This window comes from Lipophrys pholis, assembly GCF_963383615.2.
Source record: "Lipophrys pholis genome assembly, chromosome: 16".
NCBI classification, from domain to species: Eukaryota; Metazoa; Chordata; class Actinopteri; order Blenniiformes; family Blenniidae; genus Lipophrys; species Lipophrys pholis.
In genome coordinates this window covers 1861915-1880032 of record NC_137634.1, presented here as the reverse complement: position 1 = coordinate 1880032, position 18118 = coordinate 1861915, and the positions used below count along the sequence as shown (strand labels likewise).

The window sequence follows — 18118 nt, the reverse complement described above, 5'->3', positions numbered from 1 at the left end:
ATATATATATATATATATATATATATATGCAGAAGTAAAAGGTGGATGTGTAGAGACCGCGAGCGTGCATGAAAGGAAGTTTCTCTGTTCTATAATTGATGATAAAATAATCTGGAAATCTCACATAAAACACATTCAAATCAAAATATCTAAAAGTATTTCAGTACTCAACAAAGTAAAACACATTCTGGACCGAAAATCACTCAAACCTTTTATCCTGTTTGCTGGCGTTACCAGATCTAAAATACCGTGCAGAGGTTTGGGGAACAGATATAAAGGTTCACTACAGCCACTATCGATTCTATAAAAAGAAATCATATAAATTCTTAGAGTCAAAAACATGAAAATCCACTGACCTGGTCCTCCAGGGTCGGCAGAACTCAGTGGGAGGTGTGTCGGTGTGTCGTCTGCAGAAAAATACAAGGATGCATCATGTTGTTCATTTAAAGGACGGAGAGGCAGTAAAGCAATAGAAACTAGAATTGGACCTAAAATAGATCCTTGCGGTACACCTCAGGTAACGGAGGCTGGAGCTACGGCGACCGAGGAAGTTCTAAGAGACGAGAGTAAAACCAACCAAGTGTCTCTGGTCACAGCCCAGGTTCAGCACTAGAGTTTGATCTGACGTCGAAAGTCGCTCTTAAATCTAAAAGAATTCAAATTCCACTCTCGCCTCACGAATTCCAGAGATCACTTGTAACCTTAAGGAGGGAAGTTTCTCTAAAACCAGACTGGAATACCTCAACGATGTTATACTGGCACATAAAAGCTAAAAGCAGAGTTCAAACCACTTTGTTTTTTTTTTAAATAAAACTTTGGAAATGGTTCTAAAGTCGTTAAGATTAGAGGGTTCCAGGTTGGGTTTCTCTAAAAGGGTTTGGACCACAGTGTGTTTGAAAGCAGAGGGAAAGTGAAGTTTTGATAATCAGTAAGAAAACTGGGCCCGACCGAGTTTAAAGCATCTTTAGTGGGACTAGCATCAAGCCTGCATGTGGTTGATTTTATATTCATTATTTAGTCAAGGGGATGGAACAGTGAGAGGATTAAAATAGCTCCAATGGTTCAGAGCAGGCTGGGTGGAGTGTCTAACAACTTTGAATAAAATCTGGGATTAGAATTTTTGGTTAAAATTAAACGTGAGAAGGAGGCAGCTCTTGTTTCTTTAACTGCATATTGATAATTAATCCATGCATCTGACTAGATCTGATAAAACACAAGTAAACTTGATTTCTTCTATTTTCTTTACTTTCTACTCGAGTCTTGTTTCAGTTGCTGAGTGTTTTCATGAAGTCAGGTCAGTGGGTCGCTGATCTGAATCGGGCCTCAAGGTGTAGGGTGGAGAAGCAGTGATGATTAGAAAGGGAGAGCAGCTCGTCCGTGTTAAGATTAGGATTAGGATTAGAAGCAGTTCAACAAGCTCAGAAAATGTTTAAAACAAGTTTCTGATCAGACACACAGACCTCCTTGGTATGGACTGTAGGGCTGAGACGGTATTCAGAGTGAGCTGTCGCATGTAAAGCTGGAAGAGGTTAGAAGAGTCGATTGTTTCCATGAAGTCTGGAAACAAAGATTAAGAAGGGCAGAAGACATGAATGTTAAAATCACTGAGAATAAGAATATTGTCACATTTAGACATAAAAAAATGCTAAAAACTCAGAGAATTCCTGAATAAAAACACAGTTAGACTAAAGTGCTCTGTTAGTAATCGAAATCTATTGTACAACCAAGGTACTGGAAGGAGGTAACACTGCTGTGTGAGATGGGAATGAATTAAAATATGTTTTTTGTAGGTAACAGCAAACAAAACAAATAAAACTAGATTGTGGGTTCCACAGGAAGTCTGAAATGTGTTCAGGCTCAAGATTCAAGAGTGTAGGAACGGGACTGGAGATTAAAACAGACTTTCCACGTTTTTTCACTTCCAATCTGATCCTGATACCCTGATACCAGAACTCTGTTTGCTTTAATATTATTATCATTATTGTTGATTTTATATGAGGCTGTAATAAACTGAAATGTACTAATGTATACATGTATTCTCTCAAAAGACAACTTGAAGTTAGTATCAGGACAGAAAAGGAAGCAGTACAAAGTGTTTTAGTTCCATGTGGACAATGTGGGGGTCTGCGTGACGTCATCATCTCATAATAAACTAGTTCTATCTTTAAAAGCTCAGAATGACTTTATTAATCCCTGGGGAAACTCTTGAGCAAGGCAGCAGCAACACAATGTTTCCAGCTCTAACGCAGCTCCAACCATTGGGACTATTTTCAGGGAGTTTAGCGCGGAGTAGGACACAGCATCACGGAGGTGTGAATCGCCTGCTGACAGCCTGGAGGAGCTGCTGGTCATTGTTCTGATGTCAGTGCTGTTCTCCTCCCAGAGCTGGAGTTTGAAAACGCTGACGTCTGGCTGCAGAGCGCCGCCCTGCTGGACTACCGCTTTGCTAACATCCACGTTGCTGCGTTGCTTTGCTAACATCCACATTGCTGCGTTGCTTTGCTAACATCCACGTTGCTGTGTTGCTAACATCCACATTACTACGTTGCTTTGCTAACATCCACGTTGCTGTGTTGCTTTGCTAACATCCACGTTGCTGTGTTGCTGTGTGGTGTTTTGAGTGTAAAATCCATCCAAACAGCAACATGTTGTCATGAAAAGTTGGATAGCACAGTGCTACTTCCCTAGCCTGCTCGCTGGCTGCAAACTGTGGACTGGATTTCCTGACTCATTCCTCCTGGTCTCATTGAGACCCGCCTCCCTTCAGGAAATCCAGTCCACAGTTTGCAGCCAGCGAGCAGAGCAGCAGCAGGGAAACACTGTGGATCATTTCAGCACCATGAAGCAGACCAGGACCATGGATCAGAAATCTCTGCAGGTTGGATCGGAAATTTCTGATCCGTGAATTATGTTGGTATCAGAACCCGGTACTGACACTGGATCTGATCGGCCTCGTCCCTACTTTGGAATGTCGACGTCATTCTTCATCACTAAAACCAACAGGCACAGTAACTCGGTAAACGGAGGGTGGCAGTGAGCATAATCATTACGCTCCGGTTATTCTTATGAAATGAAATAAAACTGCAATAAAAAGGAAGAAAATACTTTTTACTTTAAAGATCACAAGCGCCTCACTTGAAGAATCAAAGATTTCCCAGAAGGAGGAAGGACATTGTCCGATGTTGTTGTTGGGATCTGGTTAAAGTGGAAGTCGGTTCTATCTTCCATCTTCTGTCTGTTAATTAACATTAACGGACCTGAAACGATGAAGACTCTTGTATTTGACGAGGTACTATAAAAAGTAAATCATACTTTTCAGTTTCAACCCTGAACCATCACTCTGCTCTGCAGGAGCAGGTTGGTAGTTCGATCCCTCATCGGTCAAACTGTGTTTCACCTCGTCCCTCCTCGTCCTCGTTAACAGAAGCAACTTGTCAGTCGGTGTCACAGAAACGACCCGATTCGTTTCTCTGCCGCGAGTCTTTAATCTGCACAGACTCCTTTCCTCTGTTCACTCGTCACAAATAAGCATGGCGGCGGCGATGAGGCCGACGGCAGAGCGAGGGAGAGCCGGGGAGAGACGATACGTGGCTGCAGGCGGAGCTGCACTTTGCTGAGAGCTGTGTGATGAGGAGGAAGAGGCTGCTGCTCTTCCTCCTCTGGACTCGCCCACTAACGCCGTCCAGCTCAGCACTCAGGATGAGACTCAGGCCTGGCGCCTGTAGCCACGCTGCGTCGCAACGCCATAAACTCTACGCTCTGCTCCCTACACTCCCTACACCCCCTACACTCCCCAGCAGGCCTCCAGGTATTCTTCATCTTGATGGAGCGATAGAATCCTTTCTCTCCTGTCCATCATCTGCAGTGACCAAAGTGGGAGGAGCCATCACCGTCATTTCTGAACTATAAGCCACGACTGTATTCTCACACTTTAAACACATTTATGGATTTTTATGGGTTAACGAGCTTCATGCGTTAGAGTGGATTACCACTAAATTCTCTCTCTCTCTCTCTCTGTGTAATTTCTGCCTGTTTTCTCTTATTTAGGTTAAAAATATGTAAAATATTTCCACTGCGTTCTGGTGGAAGATTCCCAAATTTGTATCATCTTCATTCGTGGAGTTTGAAATAAAGCTTTGACAGTGAAGCAGCGAGAAATAAAATGACATGTACAGTTGGATGATCAGGTAAAACTGATTTTGTGGAGCTTTTTGAAAGGATCCAGCTTTTTCCCCTAAATATCATTTGTTCAGTCGTTCACTTGGAGGCGTCGTGAATATATCAGCTGTGCATGTTTATTCATTTAGATCCTCGTGTTCATCACACCTGAAGCGTTTCTACAAAACCCTCCTGATATTTATCATAAATAATGTGTGACTCAATATTTAGTTAATATATTGGTTTAACCTGAACTACATACATGCTGTGATGACTGATGGTCTGAACCCTCTGACAGCCCAGCAGTGTTTAATTAACTGTTAATTACCAGTGGAGCCGACTGGTTCGGGTCCCGGTGGGACCTGGTCCCCTTCTGGCCCATCTTCCTCCACCACCTCTTTGTCTCCACACAATGGCGCCGTTCCACATGAGGTGAGGCGCCGGCCATTAAAGAGGCGCCGCCTGAACCCTTCTGGGAAAATGAACAAACAGCAGATGGGGACAGATAAAAACCAGGAAACATTTTTTATTCCTTTGTGGGACTTGGTTTGGTCTGGGCTCCGTCCCGTAACGCTGCTGAAGCTCCGATGTTCTTTCCTTCCATGAGCAGGAATCAGTGACTCTGTTGTTCCCCCTCGTCTCTCTGCAGGAACCTGACCGGGGACAGCATGGAAGCCCCCCTTGTGTGCTTGGACGAGGAGTTCGAGGACCTCCGGCCGTGTCGGATGGACGAGCCGGACCACTCCCACTACTCCACCTCGGCCACCGCCGCCGTCCCGCCGCCGTCCATCACCCGCGAGGACTTCTCCGAGCTGGAGAACTTCTCCGAGATGATGAGCTTCAAGTCCATGGAGGACCTGGTCAACGAGTTTGACGAGAAGCTCAACGTCTGCTTCCACAACTACAACACCAAGACGGAGGGCCTGGCGCCCATCCGCAGCCAGTCGCACAACCAGGAGGATGAGGAGCGGCTGCAGGATGAAGAGTGAGTATCTCCTAAGAGGATCAAACTACTGTTTATATTTGAAAAGGCCTCCTCCTCCTCCTCCTCCTCCTCCTCCTCCTCCTCCTCCTCCCCCCCCCCCCCCCCCCCCCCAGGCAGAAACACAGGCGTCTTGTAAAGATGTGAAAGCTGTTCCGTTAATCAGCCTGTGGGAGTCACAGGAGGATGAGTTGAAATGATTATGTGATTTTAAAACGTTAATTTTCTGGTAGAAAATAAAACGAATCCTGTGAAGACGAGTTGGAGCCCAGAGCGAAGACGAAGCATCCAAGATGCTGCTGATGGTTTGAGTTGGAAACCAGCACAAACACATTCCATTCAGCCTCTCTGAACAACGCCCTATTGTCTCACGCTGCCGAGCCAAATCAACAAAAGCTCAATGGTTTGATATGTTTTCACCTCAGCTCCACTCTCACTCAAAGTACCAGCAGCTATTTATAGAAGCTGAGACGCCGGCGATGCTCATCACCCTGGAAGGCTTTTGTTGTGTTACGTCATCAGATTAAATGTTGCTCTCCGTGCGATCTGGACCGGATCCAAGAGTGTAGAGGTTCCAGTGAGAGGAGGCGAGACGTCAGGAACAGAGTCTGCAGAACATGGTCCACTCTTAGTGGAACCCCTCACCTCCCGTAAGACACCCTAAAGACCAAAGAGACGTTTTCCTCACTTCCCACCAAATCAAAAGCAACTGGCAAAACACGTCTCACCCTGAAGACGTTTCATAGATTTAGTTTTTAAACTATATTTGATTCAAGAACTGTATCTTATGCTGCTTTTATGAACTTTCAATTAGAAGTTGGGATGGTAAACATTTCACTACATGTTCAGCTGATTTGTTCTGATTTTATCACTTCCACTCTAATTTTTCTGCATTTTTGAGAAAATTATTACATTTGAGCTTTTTCAACAATTTAGTTTTTTTATAAAAAAGCTTTGCCTGTTTTTTTTTTTTGTTTTTTTTCCATTTCTAAGCTTTTTTTTGGTTCTTGTGCGTTTGTTATTCCCTTTCAGCCTTGAGTTATGAGTCCTTTTAAAAATGACTGTAAATAGAATAAAAATGAGATCAAATGTTTATTGACGTGTAATTTTGTGAGAGTTTCACGGATGCGCTGCTGTAAGGTGGAGGTGTGAGGCCCCACCAGTCCCCTCGTCAAAGGGAAACAACACACATTGCTCAAGGGCTCGAGTCAGGCCCTAACAGATGAGGCAGCAAGGGTCCGCCTCCAACATCTCCCCACCTGACCACAGTCAGACCACACACTCATCTCCAGTAACTCTTTATCAGCCTCAGCGAAACGCCTCAAACATTTTCATCCAAATCCGTCTGAAAGCTGCTTCCACAGCCTGAGTCACTCAGATTGTCCCTGGGAGGTGCGGTGGAGGAGCTGCAGTGGAGGAGGTGCAGTGGAGGCCGGGCCGGTGAGCTCAGCCTCTGGCTCAATGGGCACCAGTGTCTGAGCTGGGGCATCCGGCGGGGGGGGGGCAGTGCCACCGGGGGCAGGACAGCAGCTTCCAGCCAACCTCTTGAGTGAGGGAGGAAAAAAACAAAGCGAGACAAAGGAGACTTCTCCTCCGGGTGTGTGTCTCTCGTCCTGAGGCTGCAGTGTGGAGGGTGTGAGGAGCTCCTCTGTCTCGCTGCTCAGGAACCAGTAGTGAGCAGCACTTTTCCCACTTTTTGTCTGTTTGTGTTCATCGCCCCTCTGCAGCCTCCGACTCTGCACACTGAGCATTATTATGACTGTGGAATATTGACCGAGCTCTTAAAGCAACACAATCAGCTTCTTGTCAGACTGCTGCCTCACTCCAGGAGACGGGCAGACACACAGTGTTGATGGCTGTTCAGGGATTTAGTGTTTTGATGTGTGTTTGCTGTGTTGTTTTCCAGTGTTTGGGACGCTCTAACTGACAACTACATCTCCACCTGGGACGGCCAGGACTCCGAGGGACTCAACGGAAACCTCTCTGACCAGGAGGTACGTCACACCCAACATCTTCTCCGTCTTGTGTCCATCAGGGACACTTTTCTTATACGAGTGGGAACAATCCAAGCACATGTTACTTGTGTGTAGAGCGACGGTGGTGGTTTGTTGGTTTATTGTAAAAAAAACTAAAATAACTTCTTCATTTCTCTGATGACATTCTCTTATTTTAGCGTAATGAATATTTCTCACCGCGGGGCAGTTCTGGACCTAAATATCCTGGTCTGTCCTCTAGTGGACAAATTAAGAAAAGCAGTTTGTCAATAAAATGCAGTTAAAGTGTAACTTTCATCCGTCGGCTCGGGACAATCAGGGTCAGAGAGCGAAGACTTTATCAGATGGTTAAATAGCCGACATGTTCATATCCGGAGGAATTATCAGTCTTTTCATCCGCCTGCATCTGTTCATACAAAGAAACGTGACGACCATTGGAAAAGGTTCCAGCGGCGGCTTTATTCTTTATCTGCAAAAACAAGCACGTCCTCAGGCTTCAGCTCCTTCTGACACATGGAAGACATGTTTGACCGACCTTGACTGGCCGGCCGCTCGGTGCCGCTCAGCCTCCTCCTCGCTCCCTGTGATTGGCTGTCAGAGTTCTGTCAGCTCAGACTGGGCGGTCGGAGTTTGGATCCTGAGACGAGAGGAAATGGAACATCGTTCTCATCCGGAGCCGTTTTCTACCTTCAGCATGACTTCATGACTTTAATGAGCCAAACTGAAACAGACCAAACGGTTTCTGTCACAGAAACACTGTCAAACAGGATAATGTCTGAAAATACTCGTATTACTGATTTATAATTCTAGACTTCTATAAGTCTATTATCCTAATCCAAGGAGTTGTTTTTGTTTGACAAAAGAAGATTTCACTTACTTAGAATTCATCTTTGTACAAATTTCTGCTTCACTTATCAGTTGTGAATTGATGAAATACTAAAGAATAATTAATGAAAGCTAACTTTTGTATCAGGATATTTATATTTGTGTTTTTCTTTAGGATCTCTATTGTATATGAAGCCTCCACTTTCATCTGAGTATTTTAAACTTATTGTAATTTTCCCCTGAAGTGTTTTGCTTGCTGGTAGTACCCACCGTATGGTAGTAAAAGAAATAAGGTGAACTAAAAGCATCAAACAAGCTTTCATAGGAGGATTAGAAGCTTTGAGGCAGAAACTATCTCATGATTTATTTCACCATGTTTATTATCGGATATATTTTATTTCAATGACCTGCAAGCCACATGTCTCCAATATTAAAATAGTAAAAACCATGTCTATAAATACTTTACAGGGGTGTTCAGGAGGTGTTGGTTGATTTGACTGAAGCAGTTAAACTATTATAAATGTTCAATAAACTGTTATAGATGTGAAGTTCAGTACTACGGGGCAGTATTTTATACATGTGGTGGTTAGGGTTGGTCGCTGTCCACATGTTGTCATGGAAACAGGATCTAAGTTGTCTGGAGACATTTACATTCAAGTTTCCACCGGTGTAATGGTGTGATCAGTCACCGAGATAAATGGTGTCTTGTTGACTGTGACCGCCACATTTCAGCTGTGAGGAAATAACTTTTCTATCTTTATGATTTAAATCTGGAAATTCTGTTGTGGAAAAGTGTTTTTCCTTTTAGGCCCTACTGATAGTTTTAATAGAATTAAATTGAAAACTCAACCACACTCAGCATTTAGGCATTAAAGTAATTATATTTACCAACATATTCGGCCCCTATGCACAACATATTTTTATTTTCTTTTAATGAAGGTAATGAAACTGATACGGTTTCTATTTTTAGATACTGTGGGACACTTTATCATCAGCCAACACTAGTGCTGATGGATTATTTAAATATATTTCAATGATTTCATTAAGGCAGGACTCTTTCATGTGGGACTGACGTCACATTCTGAGGTTATTAGTGAAGCTGTGGCGCCAAGATGGCGGCTTCAGTCCGACTGTGTGAAGGTTGATTCTTCATTCCTGCAGATCCATGAAAAAGAGGAGGAGGAGATGAACGAGAAGAACGACAACGCCAACTGTGTGAATGAAGAACCGCTCATCACAGCAGATCAGGTGTGTGTGTGTGTGTGTGTGTGTGTGTGTGTGTGTGTGTTATATAACATTCATTTGTTTTCTGCAGTATTCAGGGGTTTTGTCCAGTTTTATGATTAAAGCTTGTTTTTATTTATTTTGTTCCTTAATGAATTGAAAGTAATGAGTATTGATTGAAAGTTTCTCATTTGTTGCTGAAGGAGATTTCAGATCAACCTTTTTTTTTTTTTAAAAAAGAAAACATTTAAAAAACACACAAAGATTTTTTTCCACTTTGTAAGAACAGTTGCTGGAAGTGAACCAGAGACCAGACTGACAGTGGGGGTTTTGGTTTGTGTTGTTCCACTTCTGCCAACGTTTCTGAATCCCTGCTGATTTTGTGACAAATGCTGTTTTTTTCTTTTTCAGTTTTACAGATTTAATTTACTGTAATGCTCCCATATCCTCCTGAACATGTAATGTTGCTCCTGGTGTTATTCTTAGATGATGACTTTATAGCTGAAAGCTTATTCTCGTCTCATTGGCTGGCAGTTAAGCTTGCTATTCACCAGATCATAATGATTCATCTCCATGTCTGCTGTGGCAGAGATCCTGCTTCATGAACAAAAGAAAAACAGCCCCTCTTGGCTGATTGTGATGTTTTTCACCACAACAGAGAAGCTAAAGGCCTGAAATCGAACCTAAACTTGTAATGAATGCTGACTGAGGGCCTTCCAGAGTTGCTGACGCTTTCCTCACCATCTCATTCACTCTCCGTCCTCCAGGTCATTGAGGAGATAGTGGAGATGATGGAGAACTCCCCGGATCCTGTTGAAACGGAGGAGGAGGAGGACGAGGAGGAGAGCAGCCACTGCTCCTCCGGGACCAACCCGTCGCTGCTGGAGGAGATCAGGCAGCTTTCACAGGCCTCCAACAACAACTGCTCCTATGAAGGTGGAGCATGGGGAGGGGGGAGGGGGCTGATGACAGGGGCGGGGTGGTGGTGACCCATCATCCATCCATTCATTATCCATCCATCCTTGTTGTTTTGAGGTAACAGTTTTAATTCGCCAGCACAGCTCAAACATTTTCCTCGACACGGAAATAAAACATCGAGTCCACGAAGAAGAAAACTGACGATCTGTCTGTTAATAGAAGCTTCATCCTGAAGCTCTGATAAACTGAAGACATGAATGTCACATGGTCAAAGACGATCAGGCCCAGACTGCAGTAGTCATCCATCTTGCATAACAAGCTGTTTCCGTTCTGGAGGGACTGGGTTTAGAAGCGACTCTGTCCACTCTGGTAGGTTAGTCATCTCACTCCAGCAGCTCGTGTTCCAGGGTTCAAGAGGACGCGGCGTTCTCGGCCATAAGCTGAACATATTGGGCGCCTGTGTGACTCCTCTGTGGGAGTCGGCCATTTGTCCTGAGTACTGAGTACTGGGTGTTATCACACTGTCAGTGGGTCAGGGACTCCACAGAACCTTTTATCATATTTACATGGTGTTGTACAGAACAGCCTCGGGGCAAACATCCTTCTACATGGAAAGACTCTTTGAAGGACAATTCATGAGCGAAACTTTACTGAACAAATCTCCAAGTCACAGAAGTAACTAATTAATATAATTAGAATTAATGGAGAAAAAGTGATCAATTGACCAAGACTGCACATGTTTCTCTCAGTCCATCATGGTGTGTTTGAGCGTCTCTGCTTGCTCCTGCAGGCCTGAGCCTGATGCCGAGCTCCGCCCTCGTGGAGCTGCTGCAGCGGGTGGAGGCGGCCATCCGGGAGTACTCAGAGGAGCTGGTCGCTCAGCTGGCCCGCCGCGACGAGTTGGAGTTCGAGAAGGAGGTGAAGAACACGTTCATCACGGCACTGATGGAGGTGCAGAACAGGCAGAAGGAGCAGCGGGACAGCAGCAAGCGCCGGCGCCGGGACAAGGCCCTGAGCCTGCAGGGGGGCGGGGTCACGCCCACCACCGGGGGGAACGCCGGCTCCACGGGGCGCACGGAGAAGACCGGCACCATGCCCGTGAAGGTCGGTCTGCCGGCCGGTCATGCTTTCAACACGTTTTGATTTTTATTTTTTTCATTTATTTATTTTTTTTTTTTAAATCGCCGCGCCCTCGTTAATGACGGTGCCTCGAAAACCAACTCCTGACGTCTCCGCCCTCCTCCGACTCTCTAATGGCTCTCAGGTCCATTAGCTGCTAAAACAGCTTCCAGGAAAGATGCTGAAGCGACGTTCAGTAACTGCAGTCCGGTCTGCTCCCGTCCAGCCTAATGGGTTTTCCCTGCATGCATTGCAGCAGCAGTGCTTTTATCAGAGGGCTGCTGCTACCTGAGGCTGCATTACTGACCTGATGTGAAGCTTTAATAAAACCAACTGCATCTCACCGCCATCGCAGGATGAAAACTGCTGAAGGATCTGAAATGACCGGAAGTCAGTTCTATGTGATGGTGATGTGTGTGTGTGTGTGTGTGTGTGTGTGTGTGTGTGTGTGTGTGTGTGTGTGTGTGTGTGTGTGTGTGTGTGTGTGTGTGTGTGTGTGTGTGTGTGTGTGTGTGTGTGTGTGTGTGTGTGTGTGTGTGTGTGTGTGTGTGTGTGTGTGTGTTGTGGTCTGCAGCGTTTCAGCATGGAGGGTCTCTCCAACATCCTGCAGACGGGCATCAGACAGACGTTTGGAAGCACAGGAAGTGACAAGCAGGTAAGAGAACCTTTAAAGTTCTCCTATTCTCCTGTTCTCCTCCTCCTCCTGGTCTGGTCGGTCCAGAAACCTTCAGTATTCTAAGTTTCTAGCTCCTCCTTAATTTTCCTCATTTGAATATTGGATCATAGGAGCTGCATTCAGAATCTGCTGTGTCTGTGTGAGCTGGACTGGCTCCGGCCACACATGCCCATCTTGGGAAGAGGAGGAAGTACTTCCTCTCGTGGTGCCATGTGCCAGAGCAGAGCTGCCTAATTGTGGGAGGAGTCAAAGGGAGGGCCTACCTTGGTTGGGATTGGCTAAACCCCCGATGACACTATATAGGGTTTGATTTCTGATTGGCTGCTTGGAGCAACACACTTTTTAAAACCTGAAACAAGCCAGGGACAGAGAGGACAGACTGTCTTCACTTCTGGGACGTCAGTCCAGGTATGGGGACAAGTACTACTGCTGGAGAACCTCTAGGAAGTGGATTTTGCATAATATGGGTCATTTAATATTTGAAGTTGAGCCCAAATATTTCTGCATGTAACTTTTAATTATCAAACATTGAACTTAGACACTAAAAGAAAGCCTCCATCATTTACAGGGTGACTGCTCCACCCCCCAGGCGGAGCGGTGTTGAAAAAACAATAATTTGACAGTTGTTTCTGATTTTTTGCGCCCACTGCAAAATGTGTTATCAAGTAGGGGGATTTTTTTTGTGCTCCACATCTTTGAAAAAAGGGGGCGGTGCTCTTCTATTCAGAACTATACCGTATTTTTTATTGTTTTATTGGATCCATTCGTGGGTCATTTTGACACAGAAATTAAACAACCAGCTGCAACAAAACTGATTGTGATGAACTTTCACTCCATTATTCCTGTTTCAGTACCTGAACACGGTCATTCCATACGAGAAGAAAGGCACCGCTCCAACTATCGAGGACCTGCAGATGCTCACAAAGAGTAAGTTCACCTCTAAAACCTTCGTCCAAGAGATTCATATCCTCTTCGTTAAGTTTTGCTGAGCGTCTTTCTGCGTTTCCTGTGTGTGGTTGTAATAGATACCCAGCTTACCCTCCTGAGGTGAATCCTGTTGTAGCATGTACTTTAGATAGTATAGTAAAGTTGTTATTATTGAGCTAATCAGAAGTCTAGGTTACGACTCTTGGAGAGATAGGACGGACACCGAACATTACCTATAAATGGTACCAGTGTTATTGATTATTTACAGTGGACACAAAACAATTAAACATGAGAATAAACATGGACAGGAATGGCCATTCAAATAAACAGAAATACATGAATACCAACAACAACAATGCGGGTTGAGGTCATCACTGGGATAGTTCAATTCATTGAGTTCAGTTCACGGATCCCGCAATGGTTCAAAAGTTCATACGTGACAGTTCATACGGCCACACGGGTTGGGGATTTGTATAACAGTTCGTAGTGGGAATAATTTGGGTTATGGAGATGATGTGTATGGCATAGTGCAAAGGGGCCGCAGAGTAATGAGGTGCGAGGAAAGGGGGTTTGACCAAAGCCGCCTACCGGCCCGACCAGAGCAGGTGGAGTTCAGGAGTCGAGAGGCGGAGATCCTCGGGCTCAGGCTCGAGGCCTATCTACAGCTCGCCATCCGGGACTTAGGGACCTGGTCTGCGTAACACACAGGAGCTTCAGTTTAATCATTGTGCGCATATCAAAGTAATCTATCTATATATCAAATCTTAATAAACTTAACACTGCTTGTAATAACAATACCAACTACAATCAATAATGCAATAATGTCATACGTGTACGATACATACTAATAATGGTACACACGTACAAGAAACCAAAAGAAACCGTACACAGTGTTGTCACTATGACCAGTGTAACTGCGCACCAGCGTTCATTCATTGTCTTTACCATAGCATAAAACGTTCAGACGGCCTTAAAACGCCACAACACTTAGTCACCATATATACATACATACAATGAGGACTCGACATAAATATGACTTGAATTCATTCAGAGACATGGAGGAAAACGGGGTTAAAACCCAATGCTAACCGCCCATAAGGAATACATGGATCCGGCTAGTAGCTACCGTTAGCAACCAGATTGATTTACCAACTCCGCTTTATATCTCAGCACCGACACACTCGCCCCGTAACAACTCGGCCCTGATGGTCGGCACCTATAAGTTAACAATTAGTTGCCAGCTGTTGGACGGTTGTTTTCGTGATAGGAAGGTAAATCAGAACTTTACACATACCAGCTTCGATCTTCCCGCCGACGCTTCTCCACCGCACCTGGCGGCCATTTTGGAACGCTGGATAATATAGAGCGCGATAGGCTGCAGCGGGTCACGTGGGTGGGTGACGTTACTCTCGCGAGATTAAACGCGGGCACGCCGCAGGTAAAGCAAGGTAATGCAAAGGGGATGACACAAGAGGAAATTAATTCCCACCCGTGTTACACTGTGTTTATGTTTTCTTCCTTGTAGTTCTCTATGCCATGAAGGAGGACAGTGAGAAGGTGCCCACACTGTTGACTGACTACATATTAAAAGGTAAACACAAGAAAATATATATGAGTGAGTTTGAAGCGTCACCTCCAAGCCCCAGAGTTTATCTCAGTGATTCTTTAGTTAGAATATAAATATCGTCAAGAACATAATGATCAAACTATTTACTAATGATCAAAATCCATTTAGAAAACATTTTAGACGCCAGCGTTCCGACACTTTATGGGAAAAACACAAAACATGAGAAAAAAGTTTTATTCTTTAAACAGAAACCAATAAAGTCTTATTTCCTGACGTTTTTCACAATAAAAGAACTGCTCTTTCTGTGTTCCATAGTTTAAATCGAGTTTAATTGAGTTTAATTGAGTTTAATTGAGAATTTTTTTAACTGTCACGCTGATGCTTTTTCTCTCAGGTCTCCATTACGCTAATAACTAGAGCTACACTCGGTAGAGCGCAGACATTCGCCAACGCCACATTCATTTGCGGAACTGAGTTAGCATCGCTAGCATGATAGCCGTTAGCTGATATCGATGCTAACTAGCCTGTCAGGTAGCTACATCACTGTGAAAGGTGACTTGTCGCCATGGAAACGGCTCAGCTACCAGGTTATGGAGAGGCTGCAAGGCATTCTGGGAGATTTATTAGTACTGATCTCACTAGAACGGCTCAGAGGAAATTCAGTGTGACGAGATGAGAGGAGATGAAGGTGAAACAGTTTAATGTTGACGTCCCACAATCTAACTGATTGGTCTTTGGATGATGACAAATCATCCCTGAAAATGTCCTGCAACTTGGGTTTGTTGCCGAAGGTGATGAATAAATAAATCAAGAAATTCATGTGGATAAACCCACAACCTTCCTAAAGTGATAAATCTCTTAGTGAAAATCTGCTTCAGTTAAATAATTCATGGTTTTACACTTAAAATCAGGATTTCTTCTCAAAGAAAGAAAATGTTGTGTTTATTATTAATCCTCACACTGAAGCTTCGGGATTAACTAGACGGTTTCTGTCACTAATGGGATAATTAACTAATGTTTTCCTCTGCAGTCTTGTGTCCCACCTAAAGCAGCACCAGGCTGGGAGGGGGCGGGGCCACAGAGAGACCGGGGGCTCTTCCCCCCCCCCCCCCCACCGAGGGCCGTTCCTCGCCTCTGGCCCCGGGCTGCATGACCTCCTCCCCTCGTTAACCATTTACCTGCCATGGATCCTCACCATCCACATTATTGTATTCACTTCAACATCTACTGCCTTTCGCTGAGCTCCCCCCCCCCCCCCCCCCCCCCCTCCTCCAAGCTCCGCCCCCTCCATCTACGCCCTCCGGTCCCCCGCCTTGCTGCTCCTCCACTGTTGGAAGGGCTTGGCAGGTGGAGCAGTTAACACTCACCTGGACACTCTGGTACGGGGAAACAACCCCCCCCCCCAGTGCTTCCCTCCATAAACGCCATGAGCACACGGTCAACAACGTCTCACCGCCGCCACCGATCCTCACCTCCCTGTACGCTTCCCGACGAGGAGACGGGTTCGTCCGAATACAAAAGCCATGCACCTTTTTCTGCCAACTTAGTACTGTAGCTCCACGCCACTGAGAAGAAACACTCAGAACTAATACGGGTGCAGGCCGGCGCATCGCAGCTTCTTCTCTCTTTATTCCCTCCGTCTCGACACCCGCCGCTCTTCTCACTTGTTCTGTAATTATTTTTTTTATTTCTATCTGAATATTTGATATGGACTATGTTGCCGATTTTCTACTTTGATTTACTGTGTGGTCGGAGCGCCCTGTTCGGCCACGAGGAGGCGCTCTCACTCCCATGGTCCTATTCATCCCCCCCCGGTCAGATGAGCTCGTTAAAAAAAAACTAAAAGGCGTGCGTATTTGCATATTTATGACCTTCTTTGCGCCATGTAGGTGAATGTTACATCGCTGATCGAAAATTCTAATAAACATTAAACCCGAACTCTGTGTGTGTGTGTGTGTGTGTGTGTGTGTGTGTGTGTGTGTGTGTGTGTGTGTGTGTGTGTGTGTGTGTGTGTGTGTGTGTGTGCGTGTGTGTTTTCATATATTTGGCTCGTGAGCCGTTCAGGCTTCAGGTAAACTTTATTTTTTCACAGGATTTCTTTCTGAGTCGTACCTCAAACATTAAAGATTTATTCAAATGCAGGCAAACCTTCTGTTTAAAAACTTCTGGGTCGTTTGTGCCGAACAAAACTAGAAGTACAATAAAACCAGGCCTCCGTGTCTCTTACCTAAAAAATAAAAAACTTAAACAAAAGTCTGACTCACTTACCTACAAACAAAAGTGTAAACCTAAAGTAAAGTGTTTACTGCACCAACCCAATAACCTAGTTATTTAGTTAAAGGAAAACATGAATGAAAGGATGTACACGGTACCAAACTCACCAGAGACTCACTTCACACCACAAACCTCCAAACACCCGTGTATTGTAGTGATGCTGCTTTAAGCATCATGCTGTTTGTTCTGCATCAGGAGGCAGTTTTATAATAAATGGGAGAAATGGACAAATTACAGAAGACAGGAAGAAGACGACGCTGTCATCACTTCTACAGGACAACAGGGGGCTTGACTCTTCGCAAAGCTGAACACTTAAATATGTGTGTGTTACACTAACTCCCAAACAATAAAAAAAAACTTTACATTTTTTATAAATCATACATCACTTCATAAGCACGGTATTGACACTTGATTCGTTGAGCCAGTCATGTGATCAGTGACGTCTGACATGTGATTCCTTACGTCGCTGCTTCTGTGCCTCATCCGATGGTTTATAAGGAACAGAGGCCGCGTTTCCACGTTTTTACAAAGAAATCTTCGTTTTCATCTACACCTGGTTCAGAGTTGCTATGAGCAGCCGGACCTGTAGGGGGCAGTGTAACCGGAAGCATGAAGCCACACAACAGCTTTCTGTTTTGTGTGTGCGGACTTTATCTGAATATATACATATATATATATATATATATATATATATATATATATATATATATATATATATATATATATATATATATATATATATATATATATATACTACTACATTACATTTCTAAAGTCAAATTTAAAAAAAAATTAATAACAATTAGTCATCAAATGTTTTTAAAACCTGTACATCAACTTGATTTATTGATGGTTTTTAGGTGAGGCTCTGTGGCTCTGCTGGTCAGCCTCATAGTGAGGAGGTACGACTCATCCTTTCATTACCCGGACAGAAGATCCTCCACTTCTGGGAAACACTTCAGACACACTCGTACAAACTTTCAGCTGAGTTTCTGTCTTCAGTGCCGTGTGAGAGGAGATTGTCGAAGGCAGGAGAAATGATAGTTTTGGCCACCAGATGCCGCCAAAGACGACGGTTGACGAGCTGCGAGTCTTGGCCTCCAACCAACAAGCTGCTTTGCTTCAGAAACAAGGTTTTAGGCAGAAATCTGTGTTGTGTGTCCATCCCAAAGATCTCAGTGTCCAAATTTATTCTAGACTCCTAGATACTACATGGTGACATGTAGATTTTGTATCTTAACAGTAAAGTATTTCCTTTTCTCATTGACATTTTTCCTTATGCATCATATATACTTTCTTGCTTTGTTCAAAAGTATTTTTTCTTCTAAGGTAATGCCTTCTTTTCATTGGCAATGATGATGATTGTCAAAACTTCTATCAAAATCAGCATTTTCACAGCAACGAATATTTTATTCTTCAATGAAAAGCATTAATGATATAAAGTTATACAAACA

At 44.2% G+C, this 18118-nt stretch overlaps 2 protein-coding genes across 3 annotated transcripts; both read left to right on the top strand.

Annotated features, from left to right (window-relative positions):
• Window positions 1–4826: 4826 nt before the first annotated feature.
• Window positions 4827–5147, top strand: LOC308121794 (fasciculation and elongation protein zeta-1-like; the record flags this gene model as incomplete). The annotated part of the gene is made up of 1 exon (XM_080483274.1): window positions 4827–5147. One exon carries the CDS (start codon window positions 4827–4829, stop codon window positions 5145–5147), a length of 321 nt encoding a protein of 106 aa, XP_080339400.1.
• A 1565-nt stretch (window positions 5148–6712) lies between these two features.
• Window positions 6713–16326, top strand: LOC308121793 (fasciculation and elongation protein zeta-1-like). 2 transcript variants are annotated; one of them, XM_080483272.1, is made up of 9 exons: window positions 6713–6813; window positions 7047–7134; window positions 9121–9207; window positions 9951–10119; window positions 10892–11205; window positions 11795–11875; window positions 12748–12823; window positions 14349–14414; window positions 15667–16326. In XM_080483272.1, the coding sequence occupies exons 3-9, from the start codon at window positions 9145–9147 to the stop codon at window positions 15957–15959; spliced, it is 1062 nt and encodes a 353-aa protein (XP_080339398.1). In that variant the 5' UTR covers window positions 6713–6813; window positions 7047–7134; window positions 9121–9144; the 3' UTR covers window positions 15960–16326. The 2 variants fall into 2 exon arrangements, with proteins under 2 accessions (XP_080339398.1, XP_080339399.1); XM_080483273.1 differs by having other exon boundaries at window positions 6742–6813; window positions 15421–16326.
• The last annotated feature ends 1792 nt before the right edge of the window (window positions 16327–18118 follow it).